At 33.9% G+C, this 15,394-nt stretch overlaps 1 protein-coding gene across 4 annotated transcripts in view; it reads left to right on the top strand.

The window, feature by feature from the left end:
• IQUB (IQ motif and ubiquitin domain containing) overlaps nt 1–15,394 on the top strand; it is a 131,226-nt gene that overhangs the window by 45,638 nt on the left and 70,194 nt on the right. For all 4 annotated transcript variants that reach the window (XR_013829936.1, XM_079932475.1, XM_079932476.1 and 1 more), the window contains 4 exons: nt 1,034–1,204; nt 3,564–3,740; nt 13,297–13,545; nt 14,246–14,431. Coding sequence is in view for 3 of the 4 variants with exons in the window: in XM_079932475.1 (XP_079788601.1) it covers nt 1,034–1,204; nt 3,564–3,740; nt 13,297–13,545; nt 14,246–14,431 (783 nt within the window). In the remaining variant the exon portion in view is untranslated. The remainder of the gene's footprint in view (nt 1–1,033; nt 1,205–3,563; nt 3,741–13,296; nt 13,546–14,245; nt 14,432–15,394) is intronic.

Genomic DNA, 15,394 nt, shown 5'->3' with positions numbered 1-15,394 from the left:
ATTGGACTACAGGTCTCCAAAGCAATTACCAATCAGTCTACAAAAATGCAGCATTTGGACAGTTAGAAATTGTGATCAACATAGCCTCCTTTTTGATAGATTATAATCAGGGAAAGAAACTGAGCAGCTTTATACCTTAAAGTAGAAGAGTCAGTGAATTTTCACTGTGCTCTTTCTAGGTCAATGCATCTTCTCTTAAAGTCTCAGTAGTTTGAGTAGGAGGGAACAAAAGCATTGGCAAACATAGTCTTTAAATATTTTGTTGTGGTCCTGAGTCAGTGGAGGACTCACTCCATTTCCTCTCTCTGAATTCTTAGCCTGGGACTCCTCACATGAGCTTCAGGGCAAGTTAGCTCCATCTTTGACCCTCAGTTCAGGAGACGGGCTATGTTGGGAGGTACCAAGCTAGATTTGGAAGTAGGAAGTGAGAATCTTAGCCATTGTCAGGGAGGCAGGGGCCACAGCACTGCTAAAATAGCTAAATACAGCTGTTTCCCTATGGACATCTGCTTTGCGAAGAACTGTGAACTTGTTATAGATTTATTTTTATAGGAAACAGAACTGTAACTGAGTCCCATATTGCTATATCTGTAGGTCTAATGCCTTGAGGATTGTAATCATTGTTCCACAAGGGTTGTTCTCAATTGGCAAGGCATGATCAAGACACATTCATACAACTCAGTATAACTGAACCAAGTAGATAATTTTTTAGCATTCTAAATAGCATGCTTTGTTCCCCAGGGATTATTTCATAAATCCATCAAGCTAACCATCATACTAGTTAGTACAAATTAGTAGCAAATTCTGAATCCTGAGGAAGTGTTTGTACTTCTGCAGACTAAAGCTCTCTCATATTTTTTTTCCTAAATTGTTTTACTTTCCCATGGTCTACAAATTCTTCAAATAATTTTCTTAAGTTTTAGTGATAGTTTTATTCCATAAAGCACATGATAATAAGGTTAACTTATAGTAGAAGGAACAAAATTATTTTTGAACTTTTAATTAACTGATAATTATAAACATTATTTTTAAGTGTTCAGCTCCAAAGCTATGGAGAAGATTTGATGGCAAAATAATTGAGATGGATACACAATTCACCATCAGAGCCAGAGAGCTGCAAAACATCTATAACTGCATTGTGCTGAAAAATCTCTCTCAAGATGAGAGACTGGATGTGCTGTTAACACTCAAACATACTGTAAAGGTACGTTAGTTTCTCTTAGTTTTTGGGTATCACTACCACTATCAATAAAAAAATTGAATACTAAAATAAACAAGATGGTTTGTATTAATTATAAAGATAATAAATGTCTATATATATGAATTTTATTTTGTGAACAACTATATTGTTTGGGTATAATTGGGGGAGGATATGGTTTATGCATTAACATTTATCTACAAGTTCTCAAACTATATATTATGACACATACAAAAGTAAATATAACACAATGAATATTCTAAATGTAGATGTATCCTTACCTTTGCAATGAATGTAGATATATACAGCATGAGATTAGTACTCAACTCAGTTCAATAAAACAGCAATTATTGGCTATATATTTTCACACTTTTTAATGAAAATTTTATTTTTAGCAATTTTAATGCAGCATTAGTATAAGTATTTTTACCTCCTTTTCCTCATCAGTTATTGATTTAAGGCACTTTAAGTAGTTGAGTAAATGGTTCTTGTTGGAAGGTAAGTCCCCATAGGTCTCTCATATTTCTGCCCATCTTGAAAGCAGAGGCATGGACTCAATAAGGCATTGACTGCCTTTTTTCTGGACAGCCTTTTCAGAGATGTTTGTCAAGTGACTATGCCTTTGAAGCTAGAGATAGGAAGAGAGGGAGAAGCCATAGGTCCAGAGGTGGGAAATAAGCATGGTATCTGTAGAGGGCAGTAGAAAGACCAAATTGGCAAAAGGAGAGTGCAGGTAGAGAGTACAGTAGAAATATTCTTACTTGACATAATTAGGACCATTAGCTGGTTAATTAAAAAAACCAAAGGATGGACTCATAAAAGATAAGTTGTGCATGTCTTAATATGTTTAACCTAATATATCCACATATACATTTATTTAACAGTATTTGATGGAGGATTAAGGCTTTTAAGCATGACTCGATGTCTGGCTGTGTTTATGGTGGCTGTACAACCGTAGATTAGTTATTTAATATTTCTGAAAATCAGTTTCATCATCTGTAAAATTAGTTGCTTTGAAGATACACATATATATATGTGTATATATTTATACATACGTATGTATATAGAATATAAATAAAATATATAATTTATGTGTCTCAATGCTTACAAATAGGGAGCCCTCAATAAATAATAAGTATTATTTTGATGACAGTTGCTAATATAGACCAGTGAATTTTGATCCTGGGTGTATGTTAGAATCATCTGGAGAGCTTGAAAGAGAGAAAGAGATACGCAGAGAAAGGGAGAGAGTTTGAGAATAAATGAATAGGAATGATATCTAGGCCCCATTTCAGAGCAGTTAAATCAGATTCTCAAGTGTGAGGGCACTGTTAAAATCTTTTAAAATCTTCCCTAGGTCATTCTAATGTGCCCTCAGGGTCAAAGACCACTGATGCAGACTCTTGTATTAGCCATACCAAGTACATATTAAAAAGAAGAGAAGAGCATTATTTTACAGTTACTGACGTTACCCTCTGACTCCTTCATTCAAACTATGGTTTTTGTAGTCGGAGGGCAGTCGGAGGAACTTACTTCTATTTTATTACTTCTAAATCCTTCTACTTTAATCACTTCACTCTTACTTGGGCTTTCTTATTCAGTCACCATCATTTCTATTACTTTGTTAAAGATTATTGTGAATTATATAAACATGCAGAAAACATGTATAAAATATATGTGTATAGTTTAGCAAATATAAAACCACCAATCTTGTTACTGCCCTCTGGCCCCAAAACAGGACATTGCCAACGTCCCCCTTTCTCTTCATATCTGCAACTCACCCTCTCGTCCTCTAAAAGTAATTACCATACAGACTTTCATGGTAGTCATTTCCTTGATTTTTCTTCATAGTTACCACCTCTGTATACATCTCTAAATAATACGGTGTAGTGTTGTTTATTTTTGGATTTTATTTAAATGGAATGAGACTGTATGTATTATTTTGTGCCTTGCTTCATTTGCTCAACATTAATTTGTAAGATTTAAACTTGTTACTGTATATAGCTCTAGTTAATTCATGTCCATATATCACGTAATACTCTACTGTATGAATAAGCCGTCATTATTTATGTAATCAATTTATTTATGGATATTTAGTTGTTTCTCATTTTGAGCTGGTGTGAACGATGACTCCGTGCACATTTTTTAAAGCACTTAAGAGTAGAATTGCTGGGTTGTAGATTATGCATATCTTAAGTTCTACTAGATAACATCAAATTTTTTTCTAAATTAGTGGCACCAACTTATATTTATGTCAGCAATGTTTTGTTACCTTTGGAATGTAGTTTTCAGTTTGTTTGGGTGATAATTTTAAAAACTAGTGATTTTTAAAATTCTATACTGAATATGGTTGTGTTTTACACAGGAACATGATTGTAAACTGACTCAAGAAATTCTAGAATTGATTGACAGGGAGGTTGACCTTATGATGAGAGGAGTCAAACATGAGAACCTTGAAGGACTCAGAAAAAGGATTGCAACACTCTTTTTTCAGTACATCAAAACACCTCTGTTTAATCCAGAAGTTGCAAGACACCTTAAGGTACTCTACCTTTTCTTCCCTGTATTCCTTTATCAAAATTCTAAGACGTGCTATAGTAAGTCGAAGTATATGCAGATTTTGCTTTAATACTTTACTAGGGGGTCCATGTGGAAGACCATCTTATTGGTGAAATCTCCTTTGAATGATATTTTTTATGTTGATAAATGAATCATTTAACTTTTTCTGTTTGTATTTCCAAGCTTGAATTCTCTCCTACTCTCTGGATTAAATATCCAGTTGAATATTACAGTGTGTGGAACACATCATGATCTCTCACACCATCATGCTTTTCCATGTACTGTTGCTTCCACTTGGAATGCTGTCCCCTACTTTACCCAGCCAACTCCTCTTCATTTTCTAAGACTCAATTCACATGTACCCTCCTTCATTAGGCCTCAGAGAAAGTTAAACTCTTCATATCTGAGATTCTACATGCACCTGTTTGTGTTCCTTTATAATACTTATCACGGAGTTATAATTATTACTGAACAGATCCACATAGATATCCTGCGAGAACTTCAAATGTAACACGTATTTGAATTAAACTACCTTTTCCAACTCTAACATGTTTAGCCTCCTTTGGGGATTTTTCTCTGTAAAGCCAAGATAAGTGCCTTACTGCCTTCTTACTTTGCAAAACTATTTAAAACACCTTTAGTAAAGTTTTGGGGGGGGTGGTTTACTAAAGAATTTGAAACAGCGTTTTGTTCCAGTGATTATGTTTAGACTAATAATCTATTTAAGAAGCTGACTAAACATGTATTTTGCTTTTTTAACATAAACAAAATCTCAATATTTAGTCAAAATTTTTAGAAAAATTAAAATTGTTTATTTTTTATATTCTTTCTTTTTAATGAAGTTTTGAAACTTAACTGTATTGCAAGATAATTTCAAAATATAACAAAAGTTCAAGAGAAAAGTTGACCATTGAATTATTTCTTATTCACATCGTTATTTCATTTTTCCAAGCTACCTTTTAGTCTTCTATAGACTTACTCAGTTTTTATATGCTTGCAGTAGTATAACAGAATTTAATATTCTACACATTCATATAACATTGTATCATTTTATTCACTTTTTAAATTTACCTTTGGTAAAATTCAATCCTTTTGGTGAGTTTTGACAAATTCAGAGTCATATAATCAACAGCCAACAGCACAATCAAGATAAAAAATAGTCTTATCACCTCCCCCAAATTCCCTCATGCTGCTACTTTGTAATCAGCCCTTCCCCTGGCTACCTAACCCTTGGCAAACACTGATCAGAATTTTATTTCTATAGTTATACCTAACCTAGAGTGTCACATAAATGGAATGATATGCTATGTGCAAGTATACCATGTCTTATTGCACTTCACTTTACTGAGCTTTGCAGATACTGTGTATGTGTTCTTTTTCTTTTCTCTTTTTCTTTTCTTTCTTTTTTTTTTTTTTTTACAAATTGAAGGTTGTGACAACCCTGCATTGAGCAAGTCTGTTGGCACAATTTTTCCAAGAGTATTTGCTCCCTTTGTGTCTCTGTGTCACATTTTGGTAATTCTTGGAATGTTTCAGGCTTTTTCATTATTGTTATATTTGTTACAGTGATCTGTGGTCACTGATCTTTGATGTTACTATTGTAATTGTTTTGGGGCACCATGGACCTCACCCACATAAAACAGCGGACTTAATTGACGTGTGTGTGTCCTGACTGCTCCACCAACTGGTGGTACTTCCAACTCTCTCCCTCTCCTCAGGTTTCCCTATCCCCTGAGACACGACATTATTGAGATTAGGCCAATTAATAACCCTACAACAGCCTCTAAGAGTTCAAGTGAAAGGAAGAGTTGCACACCTCTCCCTTTAAATTGGAGAATTTAAAGCTAGAAATGATTAAACTTAGTGAGGAAGGCTTGTCGAAAGTTGAAATAGGCCAGAAGTTAAGCCTCTTGCACTAAATAGTTAGTCAACTTGTAAATGCAAAGGAAAAGTTCTTGAAGGAAATTAAAAGTGCTACTTCAGTGAACACATGAGTGCTAAGAAAATGAAACAGCCCTATTGCTGATATGGAGAGAATTTGAGTGGTCTAGATAGAAGATCAAACCAGCCGTAACATTTCCATAAGCCAAAGCCTCTTCCAGAGCAAAGCCCTAACTCTCTTTATTTTTATGAAGGTTAATACCAAGTCTCAATAAATTTAAGAATATTGAAATCATATCAAGCATCTTTTCCAACCACAATGCTATGAGACTAGAAATTAACTGCAAGAAAAAAAAACTACAAAAAGTAAAAACATTTGGAGGTTAAATAATATGCTGCTAAACATGGGTCACTGAATAAATCAAAGAGGAAATAAAAAAAAATACGTGGAGACAATAAAAATGGAAAGACAATGATCCAAAATCAATGGGATTCAGCAGAAGCAGTTCTAAGAGGGAAGCTGATAGTGATACAAGCCTACATCAGGAAATAAGAAAAATCTCAAACAACCTAACATTACACCTAAAGGAACTAGAAAAAGAAGAAGAAACAAAACCTAAAGTTAGTAGAAGGAAAGAAATAATACAGATCAGAGCAGAAATAAAGAGACTAATATCAATGAAACTAAGAGCTGGTTCTTTGAAAAGATAAACAAAATTGATAAAGTTTTTGCCAGACTCATCAAGAAAAAACGAGGGGCCAAATTAATAAAATCAGAAATGAAAGAGAGGTTACAACCAACACCACAGAAATTAAAGGATCATAAGAGATTCTTATGAACAGTTACACACCAATAAAGTGGACAACCTAGAAGAACTGGATAAATTCCTAGAAACATACAATCTCCCAAGACTGAACCTGGAAGAAATAGAAAATATGAACAGACCAATTACCAGTAATGAAATTGAATCAGTAATCAAAAACTCCCAACAAATAAAAGTTCAGGCCTAGACTGCTTCACAGGAAATTCTACCAAACATTTAAAAAAGAGTTAACATCTGTCCTTCTCAAACTACTCCAAAAAACTGAAGAGGAAGGAATACTTCCAAACTCATTCTATGAGGCCAGCATCACCCTGATACTGAAACCAGACAAAGACATCACAGAAAATTACACACCAATATCACTGATGAACATAGATGCAAAAGTCCTCAGCAAAATGTTAGCAAACCGAATTCAGTAACACACTGGAAGGATCATACACCATGATCAAGTGGGATTTATCTCTGGGATGCAAGAATGGTTCAATGCTGCAAATCAGTGTGATACACCACATTAACAAACTGAAGAATGAAAATTATAAGATCAATTCAATAGATGGAGAAAAAGCTTTGACGAACTTCAACATTCATTTGTGATAAAAACTCTCAACAAAGTGTATAGAGGGAACATACCTCAACATAATAAAGGCCATATATGACAAACCTACAACCAACATCATATTCAATAGTGGAAAGGTGAAAGCATTTCCTCTAAGATCAGGAACAAGACAAGGATGCCCACTCTTGCCACTTTTATTCAACATAGTATTGGCAATCCTAACCACAGTAATCATACAAGAGAAAGAAATGAAGGGAATTCAAATTGGAAAGAAGGAAGTAAAACTATCACTATTTGCAGATGACATGATACTATGTAGAGAAAATCCTAAAGATAACACCAAAATCTGTTAGAATTCATCAATGAATTCAGTAAAGTTGCAGGATACAAAATTAATATACAGAAATCTATTGCATATCTATACACTAATAACAAACTCTCAGAAAGAGAAATTAAGAAAACAATCCCATTTATAATTACATCAAAGAGAATACAATACCTAGGAATAAATCTAACCAACGAGGTAAAACTTGTACTCAGAAAACTATGACATTGATGAGAGAAATTGAAGATGACATAAACAAATGGAAGAATTAATATTGTTAAAATCACATAATATCCAAGGCAATCTACAGATTTAATGCAGCCTCTTTCAAAATTCCAAGGGCATTTTCCACAGAACTAGAACAAATAGCTCTAAAATGTGTATGGAAACACAAAAGACTTTGAGTAGTCAAAACAATCTTGAGAAAGAAGAACAAAGCTGGAGGTATCATGCTCCTTGACTTCAGACTGTACTACAGAGCTACAGTAATCAAAACAGTATGGTACTGGCACAAAAACAGATCCATAGATCAGTGAAACAGAATAGAGAGCCCAGAAACAAACCTACATTTATATGGACAATTAATCTATGACAAAGAAGGCAAGAACACACACTGGGGGAAAAGACAGTCTCTTCAATAAATGGTGTTGGGAAAACTGGACAGCCACATGCAAAAGAATCAAACTGGACTACTTTATCACACCAAATACAAAAATCAACTTAATGGAATAAAGACTTAAATGTAAAACCTGAAACCTTAAAACTCTTAGAAGAAAACCTAGGCAATATGCTCTTTGACATCGGTCTTAAGTGTATTTTTTGGATACGTGTCCTCAGGCAAGGGAAACAAAGCTAAAAATAAGTGAGTGGGAGTACATCAAACTAAAAATCTTTTGCACAGTGAATGAAACTATCAATAAAGTGAAAAGGCAGCATACTGAATGGGAGAAGATATTTCCAAATGAAATGTCTAATTACAGGTTAATATCCAAAATATACAAAGAATGCATACAACCCAACATCAAAAACAAACAACAGGATTAAAAATGGGCATAGGACCTGAATAGACCTTTTTCCAAGGAAGACATACAGACGGCCAACAGACGCGTGAAAATCTGCTCAACATCACTAATCATCGGGGAAATGCAAATCAAAACCACCATGAGATATCACCTCACACCTGTGGAAGAGCCATCATCAAAAAGACAACAAATAACAAGGGTTGGTGAGGATACGGAGAACAGGGAACCCTTGTGCACTGTTGGTAGAATTTATATTGGTACAGCCGCTATGGAAAACAATGTGGAGGTTCCTCAAAAAATTAAAAATAGAACTGCCATGTAACCCAGCAATTTCACTTCTGTGTATTTACCCAAAGAAAACAAAAAGACTAATTTGAAAAGATATATGTATTCCAGTATTCATTGCAGCACTGTTTATCATAGCCAAGATATGGAAGCAAGCTAATTATCTATTGATAGACAAATGGATAAAGAAGATGTGGTATGTGTGTATATATATATATATATATATATATATATATACACACACACCAACACACACACAATGGAGTATTAGCCATAAAGATGAGATCTTACCATTGGCTACAACATGGATGGATCTAGAGGGTATTATGTTAAGTGAAATAAGTCAGACAGAGAAAGAAAAATACTGCACAACCTCACTTATAAGTAGAATCTAAAAAGTAAAAAAAACAAAGCAAAACGAAAAGAGACTTGTAGATACAGAGAACAAACAGGTGATTGCCAGAAGTAAGAGCGTCGGGGCGGGGGTGGGGGCAAAATAGTTGAAGGGGATTAGGAGGTACAAACCTCTAGTTATGTAGTAAATAAGTCACAGGGAGGTAATATACAGCATAAGGAATATGGTCAATAATATTGTAATAACTTTGTACTGGGACAGGTGGTTACTAGACTTATCCAGATGATCATTTCATATTGTATGCAAATGTTAAATCATTATGTAGAACATCTGAAACATAATATTGTACATCAACTATATTTCAATAATTTTTTAAAATAAATAAATACATTTCATAAGGCTATAGCTGCCATAGATAATGACTCCTCTGATGGATGTGGGCAAAGTAAATTGAAAACCTTCTGGAAAGGATTCATCATTCTAGGTGCCATTAAGAGCATTTGTGACCCATGGGAAGAGGTCAAAATATCAACATTAACAGGAGTTTGGAAGAAGTTTATTCCATCCCTCATGGATGACTTTGATGGATTCAAGACTTTAGTGGAGGAAGTAACTGCAGATGTGGTGAGAATAGCAAGAGAACTAGAATTAGAAGTGGAGCCTGAAGATGTAATTGAATTGCTCCAAATCATGATAAAACTTTAATAAATGAGGAGTTGCTTCTTATGGCTGAGCAAAGAAAGTGGTTTATTGGAATGGAATCTATTTTTGGTGAAGATGCCGTGAAGATTGTTAGAATCACAACAAATGATTTAGAATATTACATAAACTTAGTTGATGAAGCAGTGGCAAGGTTTGAGAGGAGTCATCCAATTTTGAAAGAAGTTCTACTGTGGGTAAAATGCTGTCAAACAGTATTGCATGCTACTGAGAAACCATTAGCATAATGAAAGGAAGAGTCAATCAGTGCAGCAAACTTGATTGTTGTCTTATTTTAAGAAGCTGCCACAGCTACCCCAAACTTCAGCAATCATCACCCTGACCGATCAGTAGCCCTTAAGGAGGGCAAGACCCTTCACCAGAAAAAAGAAGACTCAGATGATAGCATCTTTAAGTAATAAAGTATTTTTAATTATGTACATTGTTTTTTTAGACTTAATGCTATTGCACATTTAACAGACTACAGTATAGTGTAAACATAGCTTTATATGCACTGGGAAACAAAAAAATTCGTGTGACTTGCTTTATTGCTATTATCCGTTTTATTTCAGTGGTCTGAAACTGGACCTGCAATATCTCCAAGGTATGCCTATAGTCTTTCAAGACTGGCTTCCTTCATTTAGCATATTGTATTTGGTATTCACCCATATTGTTTTAGTGTATCATTAGTTTTTTGTTGTAACCGAATAATATTTTTATGGTCTGGGTGTGCCAGAGTTTATCTGTTTACAATTGCAGGACATGAAATTGTTTAGAGTTTTGGGCTTTTGTGAATAAAGTCACTACGAACACTCAATTGTGAGTTTTTGTGTAAGTTGGTTGTTTGGGGTTAAATACCTAGGAAGTGGGATTGTTGAGTCATATGGTAAATGCATATTTACCTTTATAAAGACTGCCAAACATTTTTCCAAACTGATTATACCATGTTGCACTCCATCTGCAATGTATGAGAGTTCCAGTTGCTTTGCATCCGTGTCAGCACTTGGTATTGTCAGTTTTTCTTTCATTTTTGGAATTCTAATAGGTGTGTAGTGTTTTAATCTGCATTTTCCCAATGAGTAATAATATTAAGCATCGTTTCATGCATGTTTTTGACATCCATATATCTTTTTGGTGAAGTGTCTCAACATCTTTTGTCACTGCCATTTTTTCAGTTGAGTTGCTTATTTTCTCGTTATTGAAATTTTTAATATATTTTGCGTATAAGTCCTTTGTAAGACACATGGTTTGCAAATATTTTCTCAGTCTGTGGCTTGTCTTTTTATTCTCTTAACCGTATCTCTAACAGAGCAGAAGTTTTTGTTTTGATGACGTTCAATTTGTTCAGTTTTAAAATGGATCATGCTTTTATTGTTTGTTTTGTATTTAAGAAATTTTTGGAAGAATTAATATTGTTAAAATGTTCTTACTACCCAAAGTGATCTACAGCTTCAGTGCAATCAATCCCTATCAAAATTCCAATGGCATTTTTCACGGAGATAGGAAAAAAAAATCCTAAAATTTGTATGGAAACACAAAAGACCCAGAGTAACCAAAGCAATCTTGAGAAAGAAGAGCAAAGCTGGAGGCATCATGCTTCCTGATTTCAAACTATATTACAATGCTATAGTAATCAAAACAGTATATTATTGGCATAAAAACAGACACATAGGTCAATGAAACAGAATCGAGAGCCCAGAAATTAACCCATACTTATATGGTCAATTAATTTACAACAAAGGAGCTAAGAATACACAACGGGGAAAGGACAGTCTCTTCAATAAATGGTGTTGGGAAAACTAGACAGTCACATGCAAAAAAAAATGAAATTGGGCCCTTATCTCACACCACATACAAAAATCGACTCAAAATGGATTAATTATTTAAATGTAAAACCTGAAACTGTAAATCTACTAGAATAAAACATAGGGGAAATGTTTCTTGACATTGGCTTTGGCAACAATTTTTTGCTCGTGACACCAAAGGCAAAGGCAACAACAGCAAAAATAGACAAATGGGATTTTATCAACCTAAAAAGTTTTTGCACAACAAAGGAAAGAATTCAACAAAATGAAAGCAACCTATTGAATGGGAGAAAATATTTGCAAACCATTTATCCGATGAGTTAGTATCAAAAACAACGTGTACGACTCAATAACAAAATAATTTTAATCCAATTTAAAAATGGACAAAGGACCTGAATAAACATTTTCCCAAAGAAGACATACAAATGGCCAACATGTACATGAAAAAGTGCTCATTATCACTAATCAAAGAAATGCAAATCAAAAGCTCAGTGAAATATCATCTCACCAAAGTTAAAATGTCTACTCAAAAAGACAGAGGGTAACAAGTGTTGGCAAGGATGTGGAAGAAAGGGAATCCTTGTGCACTGTTAGTGGAAATGTAGCATTATGGAGGGTCCTCAAAAAATTAAAAATAGAACTACCATATAATGCAGAATTTCAAATTTTGAATATTGATAATTGAGCCAATCTAAATTTAGTGTTAAGATAAATGAAATGAGAACACTTGGTTTAGTGGGCTTTAATTTCTGTGTGAATCTAGCTATTGCCTGTAAAAATAATTAACACAGCATAGCACCAAAGATCTAAATTCTTAAAAATAAGTGGAATATATGTATATATATAACTGATTCATTTTGTTGTGAAGCTGAAACTAACATACCATTGTAAAGCAATTATAGTCCAATAAAGATGTTAAAAAAAAAAAAAAATAAGTGCCAAAGCACTTTCTTTTCTTTTCTTCTTGGGAAGTTTTCTTACTATTGCAACTCAAAGCCTCTACCGACTCATTTTTTTCAGTCAGTTAATTTTCTAGGTGATTTTACCATGTATATCTAAAAGTTTATGAATAATAGAGATTTTTAATATTTTGGTAGGGTAAATGAATACTACTTGAAATTTAAATTTTGTATAGAGTAGGAAGTTAAGGAAAAAATATGACTTTAAAATTAACCAACTTGTTATCTCATTCTAAGATAAATTAGCCCTTAGCATTTGGCCTGGCTGTTATAGTTTGTCTTTCTTCCTTCCTTCCTTCCTTCCTTCCTTCCTTCCTTCCTTTTTCTTTCTTTCTTTCTTTCTTTTTCTTTCTTTCTTTTCTTCTTTCTTTCGTTTCTTTTCTTTTTTCTTTCTTTCCTTTTCTTCTTTCTTTCTTTCTTTCTTTTCTTCTTTCTTTCGTTTCTTTTCTTTTTTCTTTCTTTCCTTTTCTTCTTTCTTTCTTTCTCTTTCTTTCTTTTCTTCTTTCTTTTGTTTCTTTTCTTTTTTCTTTCTTTCCTTTTCTTCTTTCCTTCTTTCTTTCCTTTCTTTCTTTCTTTCTTTCTTTCTTTCTTTCCTCCTTTCTTTCCTTCTTTCTCTTTCTTTCTTTCCTTCTTTCTTTCCTTCTCTTTCTTTTCTTTCTCGTTCTTCCTTTCCTTCTTTCTTTCTTTCTTTCTTCCTTCCTTCCTTCCTTCCTTCCTTTCCTTTCCTTCTTCTCTCCCTCCCTTTCCTTCCTCCCTCCCTCCTTTCTTTCTTTCTTTCTTTCTTTCTTTCTTTCTTTCTTTCTTTCTTTCTTTCTTTCTTTCTTTCAGGTCCCTCAAGATCCACTGAAGTTTTATAAGAAGATTTACTTTTGCCTCAGTTGCCAGCTCTATTTGCCTTCTACAGAGTTTGCTGTATCATCCACCTCACACCACATTTACCGCTGTCGCCACTGCATTAACCTTGACAATGAGACTCAAAAACGAGAATCATGTTTGAAGTACAAATGTTTACTTCAACGACTTTACTATTCAGAAGCTGATTATGAAGATGATTCTAAAATTGCTTTCCTGATGCAGGTATGATCAGTAAATGTTGCCAATCATGGATGAAATTTGTCCATTGATTTTACAGAAAAGATTTCTGCTTTCCCATCCAAACCTATTAAAATAATGTTTCTCTTTCCCATGTTTATTCTTTGTGAAGCTTGCCTCTGGCAATTCTGAGTTTATATATGCAGACCTTGTGACAGAAAGTCATTTCAAGAGCTTTAGCTAATATGGTTTAAAATTTTTTTTAAAAGTTTTAAAACAGTTATTTCATTTCTTCCCTTTTCCCTCTTTTTTCATTAAAACAATAAAGTTTTTAATAACGCTAAGCGAATTGCTTATTCTTTATTAAATCTTAATTTCCTCATTTGTAAAATGGGGATAAAATGATCTGCAGTAACCCTGAGGATAAGATGATAGTTACTAATGAATTTTGAAAAGTACTTAATACCATATAAATGTAAGGTAAAATTAGCATATTGGAAGAAATATACACAGCTTACTCTGGGTTAAAGATGCAGTCATGACTGTGAGATTGGTAACATATTATGGTTTGGGCAGAATGAGCAGAGATTTGATGAGAAATAAGCCATGTGCGCAGAAAACCTCATGAATAATGTTTTCCTTTAAAAAATATACTCAGTATAATTTGTTTTCTCAAGTAATAGAATAATTTAAAATTTTATGTTTAGAAGAAAACATTGTTTTTCACAAATGTTTTGACCTGCAGCTACAAGATATTCAGTACCTGACTGAGAACATCTGGGCATCCCAGTCAGTGCTCAGTACCTGGAACGATCTCAATGATCTGGTCATGGTCAGGTGGGATAAGTCCTTGGAGTGGTCGCCCTGGAACTGCATTCTTCTTACCAAAGATGAAGGCACTGCTCATCTCAAGCTAAAGAGTATTGAAGAGGTAAGGAGGTCAAACTTTATTTGGGACCTTAATTTGGTCATTGGAATTATTAGAGGTAACTTGACTGCCTTTTACTACATTCCATGCATAAGTTAAATACTTCCATTGGATTAAGAAACAGAGAACCCATGGATAACAGTAACAAAATACATAGATGGTATGTATGGCAGAGATTAAAATTGAAAGGAAGCTAAGACACTTAAAAGGTAAAGACATCTGAAAGTCTTCCAAGTACCTAACATGAAACCAGACCCTCCTAATAATAGCAAGTTCAAGCACATTAGTTCCACAGTAAATTCCATAAGAACAGGGATATTGTTTAGTTTATTTGTGTCTATATCTCTAATACCTACAACAGTGTCACAGACTAGGGAATTAATAAGTATTTGTTGAATGAATAAATGAATATTATCACCAGATAGGTATTTTGAAACCTAAAGTCTGTCCTTTGATTAATCATCACAAGTCTGCCTAAAAGCACGGTAGATTCTCAAATAAATTCTGTTCATAATTTTGTGCCCTAAATGACAATCATACTGATGGGGTATAGTTCTGAGGCTTCATTTTTCATTTGCTTCCAGTTAACTAGGAGTGGGGAAAGCACTGTAAAAATTAAATACCATTTAATTCCAGTAATTTATAAGATGCAATCTGTAAAACATTTTGATGAACAGAATTGAGGGGTCCCTGATGAGTTCCCCGAAAGCTCCGTTTATACTAAGCAAGCCTATGATCCCAACATCTGATATTGATTCTCTGCCTTCTGCTAATTAAATTGCTGTACTTTAATTCCATGCAAGATGTCAGCTAAGGGAAAATACAGAAATGACTTCAAATATAATAGTCGTTTTGAATCGTGCTATTTCCTGCCTGTGTTTTTATTAGGGAGGGGGAAGGAGTAAAGAGGAGAAACTAGTTAAAGTTTTAACTTTTTTGAATAATTTTCCATTAGGAGTCAGGCTA

The sequence above is a fragment of the Stenella coeruleoalba genome (genome assembly GCF_951394435.1).
Source record: "Stenella coeruleoalba genome assembly, chromosome: 9".
In the NCBI taxonomy this organism is placed as follows: Eukaryota; Metazoa; Chordata; class Mammalia; order Artiodactyla; family Delphinidae; genus Stenella; species Stenella coeruleoalba.
This window is presented reverse-complemented; position numbering and strand designations above follow the sequence as displayed.